We start from the raw sequence: 14,980 nt of genomic DNA on the forward strand, positions 1-14,980 counted from the left end.
TTCAGTTGTTGGGGGGTGACTTGTCACAGCACACTCAGACACCTAGGTGCTGCAGCTAGATCCTCCTGTAGTAAGCTCCCTATCAAAACCTAAGCTGTTGGATATTAAATCCTACCTAACTATCTTAGTCACCTTAGAAATACCTGTCAGCTATGCCGACTTTCCAGCTTCTTTGTACATCGAGGTAGCCAGAAAATTCCTTAGGTTGCTTTGTGTTTTGCTTTCTCTCTCTCACTCTCCCACAACACGGGCTGAATTTTGCCTATATATATAATGTTAACATGTATCTTTTCATATAGACCATGCCCTTGCTCAATGCACTTTAATATCTTCAGTGGATGTCAATATTTACACAAACCAATGGTTTGCCCTAGGACACATTAATGAGGGTTCTGCCAAACCACTGACCTCCTGGAATTGATTGACCTGGCTAACAGCCCTTTGTTGTCCAATGAAGTATAAAAGACTGTACTAAGTGTATGAATGTCATATAGATTCCCACCCACCTGAAACCATGAGGATGCTATTAGTGGTTCTGGTTTATATTCCATTCATCTTAGCAATAGAAAGGTAAGAAAGCATTTCAAGTATCACAAAATGGTCCTTATAGTGCATTTTGTTCTCAACTGATTTCCTGGAATGATCTCTGTGTGCTACTGAAAAAGCCATTTTAAAAAAACATTGGCATTTAAGTGATATAGACAGGAAGTCCAATTAAAATGGTTTGTGTTTGTTTAGGATCCCTTTAGGTCGATTTAAATCCATCAAGAGGCAACTTCGAGAAAAGGGAGAACTGGAGGAATTTTGGAAAAATCATCAGCCTGACATTTTTGCTCGGAGATATCTGCATTGCTTCCCTTCAGATATTTTTCTATCAGCTGGATCTGCTTCAGAAAGGCTATATGATTACATGAATGTGAGTATGTTCTTGTGTAATGGAATTTAAAGGGTTATTTATTGTACTGAAGGCAGGTTTAGTTCAGCACACTAGTTCTATTCTCTTGTATAAAGTTTTGCAAGTTGCGATTAATTGTGTATCTGTTTAAACTAGATTCTTTGCATCCTTATAAATGAGTTTGCCAGTTTGTAAAAGACTGATCAAGTAACATGAGTAAAATTAGGATAGACATGGGACCTACCTAGAATTTCCCTCTAGTTTAGAAACTATGTCCCTGCAATGAGTCACACGTACCCCGATTGACTTCACTGGGGCTCACATCTATGTTGGAGGCCCAGCAACATCGATCAGAAATCTGTTTGTTGACATGTTACAAAATAAACCAAAATCTCATCTTGTTTGAACATGTTAGGTCACAAATAAATTCTTGTAAAAATCTGTGTCAATAAAGACAGGTTTCAGAGTAGCAGCCGTGTTAGTCTGTATCCGCAAAAAGCACAGGAGTACTTGTGGCACCTTAGAGACTAACAAATTTCGTGGCTACATCCCACGAAAGCTTATGCTCAAATAAATTTGTTAGTCTCTAAGGTGCCACAAGTACTCCTGTTCTTTTTGTGTCAATAAAGACATGTAGGTAACATGAATGTAGTTTTTGCTATTATTATTTATTGTGCCCAAAGTGCAAGAGGCACTTCAGAGATAAAAATGTCAGGCCTGCCTTAGCCCTGAAGAATTTCCCATCTAAACAGATCTCCGATTTGAAGGACTGGGGTTGGGTGGGATATTATCTCACACAAGTGATTTGAGCTTGTGAACACCATGTTTCTTGGTTTAGAGTTTTGTTTGGTTTTCTAATGGGTTATTTTGTTAACATTTATCAAAGGAGAGGACTAGGTTATACAGGCTTCTTGGAGGAGATTGTGTTTGTATTCAAGACAGTGGAAGCATGGCAAATGGGGTCAATGAGAGGGGGTTCCAAGATAGGGGGCTACAAGGAAAAAGGCCCAGAGGTGAGCATGGAAGAAGAGCGACGGGTTAAAAACAACTCCCTTTAGAACTAGAGCTGGCCAGAGTTTTCCAAATTTAGAATTTCTGAAAACATTTTTGTTGACTGTTCAAATTTTGACAGAAAACGTCCTGAAAATTTTTGTTGAGAAGATTTTTTTTTTTAAACTAGCAGTTGAGCTAGGCAATAAAACCAGTAACAAGAGTCGAAAAATGTTTGTGAAACCTTTTCCTGGTATTTTGACCGGCGCTATAGAACCAGTCAGCAACACTCGCACTCTAGCCAGAGGGAAGTGTAGGTAGTGACCGGAGTAGCCCTGAAGTGAGCCCTGCCCTGGGGAGAGATAGCAAGAGATGTGTCCCTGAGCAGGGCCCTGTCCCGGCCTGAGGGGAGGTAGAAGTGGGGGTGGCCTTGAGGAAAGCCCTGCCTGGGCCTAAGGGGGATGGGCAGAACTGAGGCCACCCTGTGAATTGCTCAATCTTTTTCTCTCATCTTACAGTTTAAAAAATGGAAATGATCAATTATTTAGTTTTTCCCAAAGTGGCAAATGCACAAGTTGACCATTCCAAACTCCCCCCACAACTGGCAATTTGACTATGAGCACAGCTGAGCAGATTCTGTCTATAATCCAGCTCTCTCCCAGGTGACCAGGCCCAGAGGTGGTGCTAGCCCATTGGGAGTCTTAAGCAGGAATATTTTTGCCCCTCCCCCCAACACATAATAAAAAGTGAATAGGGGGCCTCGTTGAGCTGCTAGGGCCCTAAGCAAATGCTTAGTCTGCTTATGCCTAGCACTGGCTCTGAACAGGCCACTTCCCTAAAATGAATTTCATATAGTGGGTGGGATTCCACGCATTTTTCCACCCACCAATAAAATTAAAAACTCCTAAACAATAGGATTTCTGGTTTTGCTTCCTGGGTCTTAACTGATGAGCATTTTGTGAAGATACAAATACTAGAAAACCAGCTGCTAGTAGAATGATTTATAGCCTTACTATTTCACTTGTAAGGCGGGAGTACTTAATTTAAACAAAGCTTCCCTGCTTATGAATTATGATCCCTCTGTCTCTCCAGCTTTACATAATGATATATCTGTATCTAGTAGCAAGGGACTACAAGGGGGCCTGGGATGGGCATACTTTTAGTTTTGTAGCATATAATAAATAAATAATACTATGACCCAGTTAGGATAAAGTAGGATCCCACTTCCACCTGTTCTGATGAGGGGAAAGCTAGTGAATTGGAAATGGTGATCCTCAGGGTGAAGTTAAAAGAACAGAAGCCTAGGGGACAATCTAGATAAGATTCACCGCAACGCACCCTAACATTAGTTTACTATAGAAAAAATTCTTAAATCTTAATCTGCTCACTGAGTGATGTAGTTGGAAGGGCTTGCTTAGCTCTGACTGAGTGCTTGTCATTGTATCTAGAGAAAGTTATGGATCACGCCCCAAAGGGATTTTCAGTTTTAAATATACAGACAATAACATACTTCCTACAAATAACACACTAGTTAATTAATCTCAAAATGTTGCAGGTTTTTCCATTTAACCATATTATTTATTATTATTAATGCGCTAGGTGCTGTACAGAAACAGATACAAAGATAAGGTCCCTGCTCTCAAGAGCTTACAATCTAATTTTACAGATGATGCAAAAAGGTGATAAACAATAATGGCGGAGGACGAGGGTTACAGTAATAAATAAAATCATGCCGTGACTTAGTAGACTTAGCTCATCTAGGTGTTCTATTACACATAACTCATGCTGCTGTTTTTACTGACTTGTCTAATTTAGAATGTAAGTCTTGGGGCAGAGACCACATTCCATTCAGTGCTGAGCACATTAATATCAATTAATATATTCATAATAAACATTCAAATATTTGCATCAATACAGAGTATTTTGGCACTGGATAGGCTTTTCTATCTGCATCGGATGCCAGAAATGCCTATTCCTAAAAATAGGTCTCCTAATGCTGCAGTGCTATTCCATAGGCAGATATGGGCACTAAGCACTTGGAGCCTGAAAGTTGATAAGCTACTTCAGAGTTCACATGTTCACAGATTATCTCCATCTGCCTTTTATACAGAAGAGCCTTCTGTGTTTTCTATATTCGTCTGATAGGTTTTGTGTGGTGCATCAGGTGGAGTCTTAAGCAGAGACTGAATTTGATCAGCTTGTTTTAACTGACTAATTACTACTGACTAGAAAACATTCAAATAAAAATATACAGCAGTGTGCCCCAGTGAGGTGATAGTTGCATTGCCAGTTGGGTTAATATTCAGAGCTTTCTAAAATCAGTAGGGCTACATCTTGCATTTCTTATTAGGATAAAGCTCCCAGACCTTCCTGTTGCCTTCAATAGGAGTTTTGCAGGAATTTATTGCAGGATTTTGCCTATCATTTGTAAGGGTTCGGTGCATGATTTTGCTTCCATTTAAGTCAATGGAAAAACTCCAGGATTGACTTCTTGCTCTTGAAGTGCTTAAAAGCTATGCCACATCCTGAAATCTGCCTTAAGTGGCCACTCATGGGACGGGAAAGAATTGGTTGCCTGGTAGAGGTAGCATTTAATTAAAAGTCAAATCAAATTGGATTGGAAACACTGAGGATATTTTACATTGTACCTTTGTCTGTCTTTTCTTCAAGGATAGTCTGCATTGATATAGCGCTAAACTGACTACGTATATTTTTTCCCCAGGCCCAGTACTATGGGGTGATAAGTGTTGGCACCCCACCTCAGAAATTCACAGTGGTGTTCGACACAGGATCATCCAATTTTTGGGTCCCTTCAGCTTATTGCATCAGCGAAGCCTGCAGTAAGAGACGTTATGTTCCTTTGAGCATCTAATGGTTTAATTCACCTTTTAAAGTAGCTCCCCTGCAATGAATGCACTTTGTTGGGAAACGTATTTAACCGAAAACCGAACACATTTCTTGAGTGTTCAGCAGAGTCTCACATACCTTCACTTCACACCCCTATTTTACAGCAATTCTACTGAGAGACTCACTCGCAGTTTTATTCAAGTTGTGCAACAGTGGAGGGAGTCGATACTCTCCCGTGATATTCAGATTAATTCCAGTTCTGCACGCTCTGGAATTTGTCATTGCTAGTTAGATACAACAGGGACAAGAGACACAAAGTGGGAGGTGAAAGGATTAGTCCATTTCCACTATACTGGCGAGGTGGGTAAGAAAAAGGAGTCACTAGAAAGAATGTCTGTGTTGCTTATTTCAGAGTTAGCTGCTGAGCTACACTAATATGTCCGTTATACCTCACACAACTTATGTTGTGGTGGATAAGAAACAGCATTCAAACTTCATGCTGCCAGAGATATCTGAGGCAAGAGAAGACAGAGAGAAAATCTCAGAGTGAAGTACTGGAATCTAAAGGCTACAGATGTGCCCAGTAGGGAGAAATGAACAGGTTAATATTTCAGTGGAATCTGTATTTAGGGGCACAAGCAGCTGGATAATACTCATAACCTCAGATATGGATCTCAGTCCGATCGGAGTATCCAGCTGCCTCCCTCCCCATCCCTCAATAGGTCAGGGTGCTCTCTGAGTTGGTGCAATCTTCTAGGAGAAGATTTTTGCTCACGCGACAACTCTTTCCCCTTCCTGACATCTTCAGATGGCAACCAGATCATGCGTTCATCCAGCTACTAAAGGGGGTGGTGGAGGAGGTACTGCATGCATGGTCTTATTTACATCAATATTGAGACAAAGTGTTCTCAGGAACTTTGGCCATGATGTCCAAACTCTGAGTGTCTTTTCCTGGGGTGGGCATCTTCTCTCTGTTACACAGCAGTGGAAGTGGAGAGGCTCCTCCACTGCAGCTGCTGCTGCTACACTGATCTTTTGATTCTGGGCTGAAGGAAAATGTGAAAGGATTTGTGGAAGGAGTAGGCAGACTTTGCTGTGCATCCCCTAAAGAAACAGGATGTGTAGAGCAGAAGAGGTGAGATTCTGCACTCTAAATGGTTCCACTGTTACTGAGTATCCAGGGAGATTGAAGCGCTCTCCTACTGGTTTTTGAATGGTTTTTTTGAATGGACACTCAATAACAGACTTAAAAGTGGCCATTCTTCAACAAAAAAACAGACTTCAATGAGAAACTGCAGAACTGGAATTAATTTGCAAACTTGACACCATCAAATTAGGCCTGAATAAAGACTGGGAGTGGCTGGGTCACTACAAAAAGTAATTTTCCTTCTGTTGATACTCTCACCTTCTTGTCAACTGTTGGGAATGGTCCACATCCACCCTGATTGAACTGGCCTCATTAGCACTGACCCCCCCCACTTGGTAAGGCAACTCCCATCTTTCGATGTGCTGTATATTTATACCTGCCTACTGTATTTTTCACTCCATGCATCTGATGAAGTGGGTTATAGCCCACAAAAGCTTATGCCCAAATAAATCCGTTAGTCTCTAAGGTGCCACAAGGACTCCTCGTTGTTTTTGCCCTCTAAATGTGTCAGGAAGATGGCAGAGAAGGATAGGTTTGAAGGTCCTCATTGGCACTGTCATTGCGTTACTATTTTAAATTCCATTCCTCCTATGCCTCACCATAGCCATGATATGCACCTTTTGCTGCTGCAACAGCTGCTAATTGACAATCAAATACTATGAAAAATTGGGGGGGCAAAAGAAACATGAGAAAGTTAAAAAAAATCTGTGGAAATAGCTGGATTTAAAAAAAAATGTTTTTGACACAGAAAGGAAATCAATCAATCGCTGAGATATTTTCAGAATAGGGAGAAAACTGCAGGGCTTATGGGATGCAGGGACTCTTGCCTGCTTCCCTTCATGTATTATTTTGCTTCTCCAAACAATGTGTTTTGTTTGACTATCAGCTAGTCCTGTGTCTCAGAAATCTGGTACATTCCCGATAACCGTATCTTTAGTGCTAAGGGTGAGGTTTATTTTCACAGAGATGCATGAAAAATTCAAATCATTTCTATCAAACTCCTATCAGCATGGAGGGCAGGCCTTTGCTCTACAGTATGGTACTGGGCAGCTTCTAGGCATTGCTGGCAAAGACACATTACGGGTGAGTGGAACCCTAACATCATCATTATCATCGCTCTCTGTATTGATTGTTTATGGCTTTCCAGGTGGTTAAGATGTTAGTATTGACCTACAAAGACCTGAGTAGTTTGGGGCCTGCCTTACATGAGAAGAGGGACAGTGACTCATGTCCTATTGCCACAGATGTTATCAGTGTAGATGCTTGAGCTGAAGCTCTTCGGGGACGGAGTGGGGAGAAGGAAGTAGAGAGCCCTCAGCATAGTGTTCTCTGTGAGACGCCTGGGCTTCAGAAGTTCCTTCCTTCGTGGTCCAAAACAAATCTGCTGACCGTGAGCAAAGCCTAACTGTATGCCCAGGATTTTGAGGATAAGGTTGGTATTGCTTGGGTTTGATTTTATCTTTGGCTTTGGGGTGAGGCGCAAGCTGCTAGTTCAAGGTGACTGATTGACACCAACCTCTGAAACCCAGGAAATACAAAGTTAAGGTACAGGCCACTCCTGCAATGCAACCTTAACTCTGCCCCCCTGGAGCTAGCAATAGCCATTGGGAATGGTTCACAAATGGGATGCCATAATAAGTAGCCAGCAGACAATTCTAAGAGGCTGTACAATTATTTGTGTTGTGTTCCACAGATTTGAATTCCAGCATTTATCTGCATTCATGTCAGCTGTGTTCACTGTGTTAGGTGTAGTTGTACTGAATGGTGGAGGGCTTAGACTGGAGCAGCTGGTACAGTTGTTACTGTGGGCATGGCCACACTAGAGTTTACAGCCGCGCTGCTGCAAACTGTCTAATGTAGTCGCTGTAAGCAGGGCCGTCCCTAGCTATTCTGGGGCCCTACGCAGCCCCCCACGGGGTGGGGGTGCTGCTGGCTTGGGGGACAGGAGGGAACCACCTCCCAGCACTCACCGGTGGTGTGGCTGGGATCGGGTCCCTGCACTTCCCGCTGCCGGTGAGTGCAGGCTCGGCCCTGCTGCACTCCTCAGGGACGGGAAGAGGCGGGGCTGGGGTGGAGCAGGGATGGGAAGAGGAGGGGCTGGGGCGGGGCAGGGGTGGGGGGCCTGGGGAAGAGGTGGGGAGGGGCTGGAGCAGCACGGAGCTGCGCAGGGCACCAGGAAATTTGGTGCCCCAAGTTTCCTGGTGCCCTACGCAGCTGCGTACTTTGCGTATGGGTAAGGGCGGCCCTGGCTGTAAGCCGACAGGAGAAAGCTCTCCCCTCAGCTTATCTACTCTAGTCCCTGTGAGCAGCGGCAGCTGTCGGCGGGAAAACTTCTGTCCACACCAGCGCTTATTTTGGTGTAATTTATGTCACTCGGGGGGGGGGGGTAATTGATTCACCCCCCCGAGCGACATGCTATGCCAACATAAGCTGTAGTGTAGACATAGTGTGTGGTATGACGAGAGGTGCATGAGTATATCCGAGAGTCACAAGTGCCTCATTTAAGTGCTGACTTCTGTAGATTGTGTCAGTGTCGATGCATGGGGTGATCTTGTTATCTGGGTTATCAGCAGCGTGGTGGCACACTGGGGGCTGGTGATAGGTGAGGGGTTAGTGAAGGCAATGCCTCAGAAGGAATGCTTAGGCTGGGGTGAAGGGGAGGTAACAGTTAGTTAGTTTGGGGTGGTTTGTGTGGAATTGGCTCAGTGTTTGAGTGTAGACCAGGTGTTGCTCCTGTTTGCTACATCAGACCTAACCTTAGTTTTGCCTTAGCTAAGACTTTGTCCTACAGTTCTCTTGTGCTCTGATCCCAGAATATTCTATAGCATCTGTAGAGCACTAGTATGTGGTGTTGGCATGTTGAGGCATTGCTCATAAAGGGCAGAGTTAAGATTGCATTGCCAGGGAGAGGAGTGTGTACTTTAACTCTGTAGTTCCTGGTTTTCAGCAGTTTGGGTGCAGCAGAACTCAGAGTTCTGAAAGGGCATGCGACTCGACCAGGGAACCTTAACTCTGTGTTAACAAAGCTTTTGGGCACTTAATTTCCTTGGGTTTTTTAAAATAATTTTTCAGTATCCTCATGCATCGCAGCCCAGCTCTCCCCCTCCACTGCTGCTGGATCCCTGGCAACGATTACCCTGGCCACAGAATGCACAGGCTGCATGTGAGTCCGTTCACTGCCCCGTGTCATCTTCTCATCTCCTTGCCTGTCCAACTCAGCCCACCTCCCCACAGAGAGGTGAGTGTTGGAATGGAACCCGCTGGTGGGAGAGCTGGGGAGAAGATGCAGGAACAGTGCAGGGACTGGCATGGAGTCAGTGAGGATATTTTTTGAAAGGGAGGCAGACATGGGAGGTGGAAATGGATGTACGGAGTTTTGGGGGACATATGTGAAGCCCCCCAGCATCCTCCAATGCATAGCTCTGACCCCTCCTTTCCACTCCACTCTTCCCTGCATTGCTCCAACCCCCTCCCCACCATAGGTCACTGCTCTTAATCACCATGTTCCCCTACCACTGCTCCATCAGCTCCAACATCCCCTACATCACACCCATTGTTCTGACCACCCGAATATCCACAGTGCTCGGCGCTCACCCCCTTGCACACCAGTTCCACCATCCTCCTTCACACTCCATGCTCCTGGAAAGCTTGGAAGGGCCATGGGGAAGTGGGGAGTGGTGGGTTGTGAGGAGGGCATGTATCAGCTGGAGGCAGGAAGGGACAGGAGAGTGCAGATGCAAAGTCTCTACTCCAGATGTGGGCCTAGTATATGGGTAAGCCCCTTCGTTTTCAGTTTAAACCAGTTTTTACCGAAAAATTCCCAGGTTTTACAAAAAGTATTCAGTTTTTTCTGATTTTTACCCTACTTTATATCATTCAAATATATATAAAAATAACTTGTTTTATTAGGAAAATACAATACATTGCATGAGATATATGTATTATGATAATACATTAGTCTGTGTGTATATGCAAAGCTGTCTGTTGAAGTAAGGCTATGTATCAGTCTAGATAGAAGATACAAACAATAAACGAACAGGCATACACACAAGCTCTGAAGTGCGTGCGTATCTGAACATACTGATGAATCTCACACCCACCACGTACACATTTAAAGCTGCTAGCAGATTATAGTTAAAGATTTGACACACTAAAATGGGAAGAAAAGGTAAATCTGCATCAGAATACATTTCAGAACAGAAGGAAGTAGTCGAAAGTTAAAAAAAAAAAAAAAAAAAAACAGGAGAAAAGGATGAAGTTAAGTGTATGCGCTGCAAATGGCGTGGCCCAATGATTAAATGTAAATATTTATAGGCTAATAGTTCTAAGTCTACAACAGTAAACTGTTTATTCAAATGAAAAGTTTTATTTGGGGTAAGGCTGTCGATTAATCGCAGTTAACTCACACGATTAACTAAAAAAAATGAATTGCAATTAAAACAATCTTGATTAATCGCACTTTTAATCACACTGTTAAAAAATAGAATACCCATTGAAATTTATTAAATATTTTTGGATGTTTTTCTACATTTTCAAATATATTAATTTCAATTACAACACAGAATACAAAGTGTACAGTGCTCATTTTACATTATTATTTTTATTACAAAAAATTGCACTGTAAAAATGATAAAAGAAATAGTACTTTTCAGTTCACCTTATACAAATAATGTACTGTGGTCTCTTTATCATGAAAGTGCAAATTATAAATATAGATTTTTTTGTTACATAACTGAACTCAAAATCAAACCATGTAAAACTTTAGTGCCTATAAGTCTACTCAGTTCTACTTCTTGTTCAGCCATTCACTCAGACAAACAAGTTTGTTTACATTTTCAGGAGATAATGCTGCCCACTTCTTATTTACAATGTCACCTGAAAGTGAGAACAGGCTTTCGCATGGCACTTTTGTAGCTGCTGTTACAAGGTATTTACGTGTATATGCCAAACATTCGTATGCCCCTTCATGCTTCGGCCACCATTCCAGAGGACGTGCTTCCATTCTGATGATTCTCGTTTAAAATTTTTGTTAATTAAATTAGTGACTCAACTCCTAGGGGGAGAATTGTATGTCTCCTGCTCTGTTTTACCGGCATTCTGCCATATATTTCATGTTATAGCCAGGGCCGGCTCTGGCTTTTTTGCCGCCCCAGGCAAAAAAGCCTCCCGCCGCCCCCCCACCCCCACCCACCCCCCGCAGGGGAGGGCGGCGAGCCTCGCCGGGGAGAGCAGAGCCCCGGCGGCCAGAGCGCTGGGGTGAGGGCGGCGAGCCCCGCCGGGGCTCAGCTCTCCCCGGCGGCCAGAGGCAGCGCCGGGGGGAGGGCAGTGAGCCCAGTCGCGGCCCCGCTCTCGGGCCGGAGCGCCGCGCCGCCCCCCTCCAGGTGCCGCCCCAAGCACCAGCTTGGTGGGCTGGTGCCTGGAGCCGGCCCTGGTTATAGCAGTCTCGGATGATGACCCAGCACATGTTAGTTTTAAGAACACTTCCACTTCAGATCTGACAAAACGCAAAGAAGGTACCAATGTGAGATTTCTAAAGATAGCTACAGCACTAGACCCAAGGTTTAAGAATCTGAAGGTGATGAGGTGTGCAGCATGCTTTCAGATGTCTTAAAAGAGCAACACTCCAGTGGTGAGCGAGAGCCGGTTCGCACCGGTTCCCAAGAACCGGTTGCTAAATTTAGAACCCGGTGTAGAACTGGTTCCTAAAGGGGCAGGCGGGTGGGCAAACTCCGGCCCGCAGGACCGTCCTGTCTGGCCCACCTGAGCTCCCAGCTGGGGAGGCTGAGGCTCCCCCGGCCCCTCCCCCGCTTCCCCCTCCCCTCTCAGAGAGCCGCCTGAGCCCTGGGGGAAGCAGTGGGGCTCCAGCTGCTATTTAAAGGAGCTGGGCGGCAGAGGCAGCTGGAGCCCCGGCCCTTTAAATAGCCCCCAGAGCCCCCCCTTGATACCCCAGGGCTCCGAGGGGCTATTTAAAGGACCGGGGCTCCAGCTGCCTCTGCCACCCTAGTCCTTTAAATAGCCACCGGAGCCCTGGGGAAGTGGCGGGGCTCCCGTGGCTATTTAAAGGACCAGGGCAGCAGAGGCAGCTGGAGCCCCGGCCCTTTAAATAGCCCCTGGAGCCCCCCGCTACCCCCAGGGCTCTGGGCCCATACTCACCTCCCGGTTCCCTACCGGGGTCTTTGGTGGCACTTCGGCGGTGAAGACCCCCGCCGCCGAGGTGACGCCAAGAGGACCGGGTAGGGAACTGTTTCTTAAGATTTTGGGAGCTCATCACTGCAACACTCCAATGCGAAACTACAGAACCCGAACCACCAAAAAAGAAAATCAACCTTCTGCTGGTGGCTTCTGACTCAGATGATGAAAATGAACATGCATCGGTCTGCACTGCTTTGGACCATTATTGAGCAGAACTCGTCATCAGCATGGACGCATGTCCTCTGGAATGGTCATTGAAGCATGAAGGGACATATGAATCCTTAGCGCATCTGGCACATAAATATCTCGCGACACCGTCTACATCAGTGCCATGCGAACGTCTGTTCTCACTTTCAGGTGACATTGTGAACAAGTAGTGGGCAGCATTATCTCCTGCAAATGTAAACAAACTTGTTTGCCTGAGTGACTGGCTGAACAAGAAGTAGGACTGAGTGGACTTGTAGGCTCTAAAGTTTTACATTCAAAAATAAAACAATGCAGTTATTTTTTTATACATAATTCTACATTTGTAAGTTGAACGTTCACGATAAAGAGATTGCACTACAGTAGTTGTATTAGGTGAATTGAAAAATACTATTTCTTGTTTTTTACAGTGCAGATATTTGTAATAAAAAATAAATATAACGTGAGCACCGTACACTTTGCATTCAGAGTTGTAATTGAAATCAATATATTTGAAAATGTAGAAAACATCTCAAAATATTTAAATAAATGTTGTTCTATTATTATTTAACATCACGATTAATTACGATTAATTTTTTTAATTGCTTGACAGCCCTAATTTGTGGATTAAAGATATACTGTTTTCTTAAACTCAGAAGTGGCATTGTGTTTTGAGTTCTGTTTTAATTCTGCAGCAAACCATATTGATGAGTGGAATTCAAAGCATTAATCTACTGAATACTTCACCCCCCTGCTTTTCAGTCCACCAAAATAAACCCCAGTATTTACCCAGAAAAATTATTAATAGTTTTTTGCACTGATTTTCACCTGTTTTTGTTGTGGTAATAAACACTGATAAATTCCCAGGAAAAATTAAATGAAATAAAAATGGGAAATGAAGGGCCCCTACAATTACACCGTGAAATTTCAGATTTAAATACTTTAAATTATTAAATTTATGATTTTTAAACTCGTATGACCATGAAATTGACCAAAATGGCCTGTGAATTTGGTAGGGCCCTAGGTATAGGTGTGCAGAGGTTTGGGGGGACAGAGTTGAAGCCCCTGCTACATCCCCCACTGCACAGCTCTGACCCCTTTCTTTCCTACCCCCGCTCCTTTGCATCACCCCTTCCCCCCCTAAAACAGCTGCATTGAGGGAAAGGGTGAGCCTGGAGTCTTCTTCCCCAGTGCTAGAGGCAGCATAGGGAAGCTGGGTGGCTCTGTTGTCTCCTCATACTAGGGTGACCAGACGTCCTGTTTTTAATGGGACAGTCCTGTATTTAAGCCCTCCTGCAGGTGTCCTGACTTTTTCTTAAAAATGGGCAAATTGTCCCGTATTTTCTGCCACCTCCCCCCATCAGTACTGGCTGGTCCTGCTTCTGGCTGGATCCCTGCTCGCCAGCTGCCCGCCCACCAGTGGTGAGTGGGGTGATCCAAAGGCTGACGATGAGGGTTGGTGTGCAAAGCTAGTGGCGAGGCAAAGCCGTAGCATGCGAGGCCAGGCCTCTTCCACTGCCGGTCCGTCAGTGCAGCCCCTGCTGTGGTCCGGCTCTTGAGTGTGGGGGGAAGCGATTTCCAGCCTGTTTCCCACCCCCCCATCTGCAGGCTCCACAGCAGCTGGGCTTAGCACCCTCTTCACCTGCCCCGCTCCAACCCTGGGTCCTTCCCCCAGGGAGCGCGGCGCTGCTCCGTCCCCAGGCACACTCCCCTGCTGAGCTACCTCTCTGGCTGGGTTCACTGAAGCCCCTGCAGTCAGGTTCCCTGGCCCTGGTGCACAATGCATCCTTAGGGCTTAACCTCTTCCAGTCCGCGCTGTAGGCGGGGGAGTGGGAGGGAGGAACAGGACAGGAGGCGGCTGGGTTATGTCCATGACCAGCAGCAACCTGGAGGTGTTAGCTGCCTTTCGACACTGTGTGGATAGGAAGGGACAAGCTGCTTCCAGCCATGGGGTGGGGAGAAGAAGAGATGAGTTCTGCAAAGACATTGGCCAGGTCATCTCTTCCTCCCCCCTCCTCTCCTGCGGCTGGAAGCAGCTCCCGTCCCTTCCCTCCTGCACAGTGCCGATCGGCTGCTGCTGGCCACATTCTGGCGTGAACCCTGGCAGAAATCTGGGGAGGGGGGCATGTCACCCTGTGTGCCTCCCCCCAAGTGTTGCCTTGGGAAGACGCGGCACCAGTTACTGGGAGAGGTGGGTCCATCTTGGGGGCCCAGCCAGGCATGGAGGGTGGAGAGCGCCAGGCTGGGAGGGTCAGTCACCGCCCCCGCCCTCCACGTGAGAGAGGTACGTGTGTGTGTCACCTCGGGTAGGGGTGTGTGTATCAGCTCTCCCAGTGTGAACCTTAAAGATAAGAATGTAAATAAAAAGAATCCAACTACGCAGTATTTCTTTTTAACGGGGGCTCAGTCAACTTAATGCTAATTTGAATGTTTGTACTGCATAGTTCTGACTGATTGCCATTGAACTCACTTGAATACAAATAATTTTACCAGGGCCGCCCAAAGGGGGGGCAAGTGGGGCAATTTGCCCTGGGCCCCGCAGGGGCTCCCACAAGAATGTCGGAGGCTCCCCTCCGCCTTACCCCATCCCCCGGCGCCTCAGCGGGCCGCGTCCAGGAGCAACCCTGGACAGAGCTAAAGCGGCGTGGCTCCAGCGGGGCCTGAGCTCCTCCCTTTCAGAGCCGTGTGGTAAGGGGATGGGGCTGTGAGCTGCGGCCGAGCGGCGG

The 14,980-nt window shown here is 45.7% G+C and overlaps 1 protein-coding gene across 1 annotated transcript in view; it reads left to right on the forward strand.

Annotated features, from left to right (window-relative positions):
- Positions 1 to 451: 451 nt before the first annotated feature.
- Positions 452 to 14,980, forward strand: part of LOC135885162 (cathepsin E-like) — a 31,173-nt gene continuing 16,644 nt past the window's right edge. Inside the window, 4 exon segments of the mRNA XM_065412811.1 lie at positions 452 to 570; positions 739 to 916; positions 4,608 to 4,725; positions 6,844 to 6,962. Coding sequence (XP_065268883.1) covers positions 452 to 570; positions 739 to 916; positions 4,608 to 4,725; positions 6,844 to 6,962 — 534 coding nt within the window.

The sequence above is a fragment of the Emys orbicularis genome, chromosome 1 (assembly GCF_028017835.1).
Source record: "Emys orbicularis isolate rEmyOrb1 chromosome 1, rEmyOrb1.hap1, whole genome shotgun sequence".
NCBI lineage: Eukaryota > Metazoa > Chordata > Testudines > Emydidae > Emys > Emys orbicularis.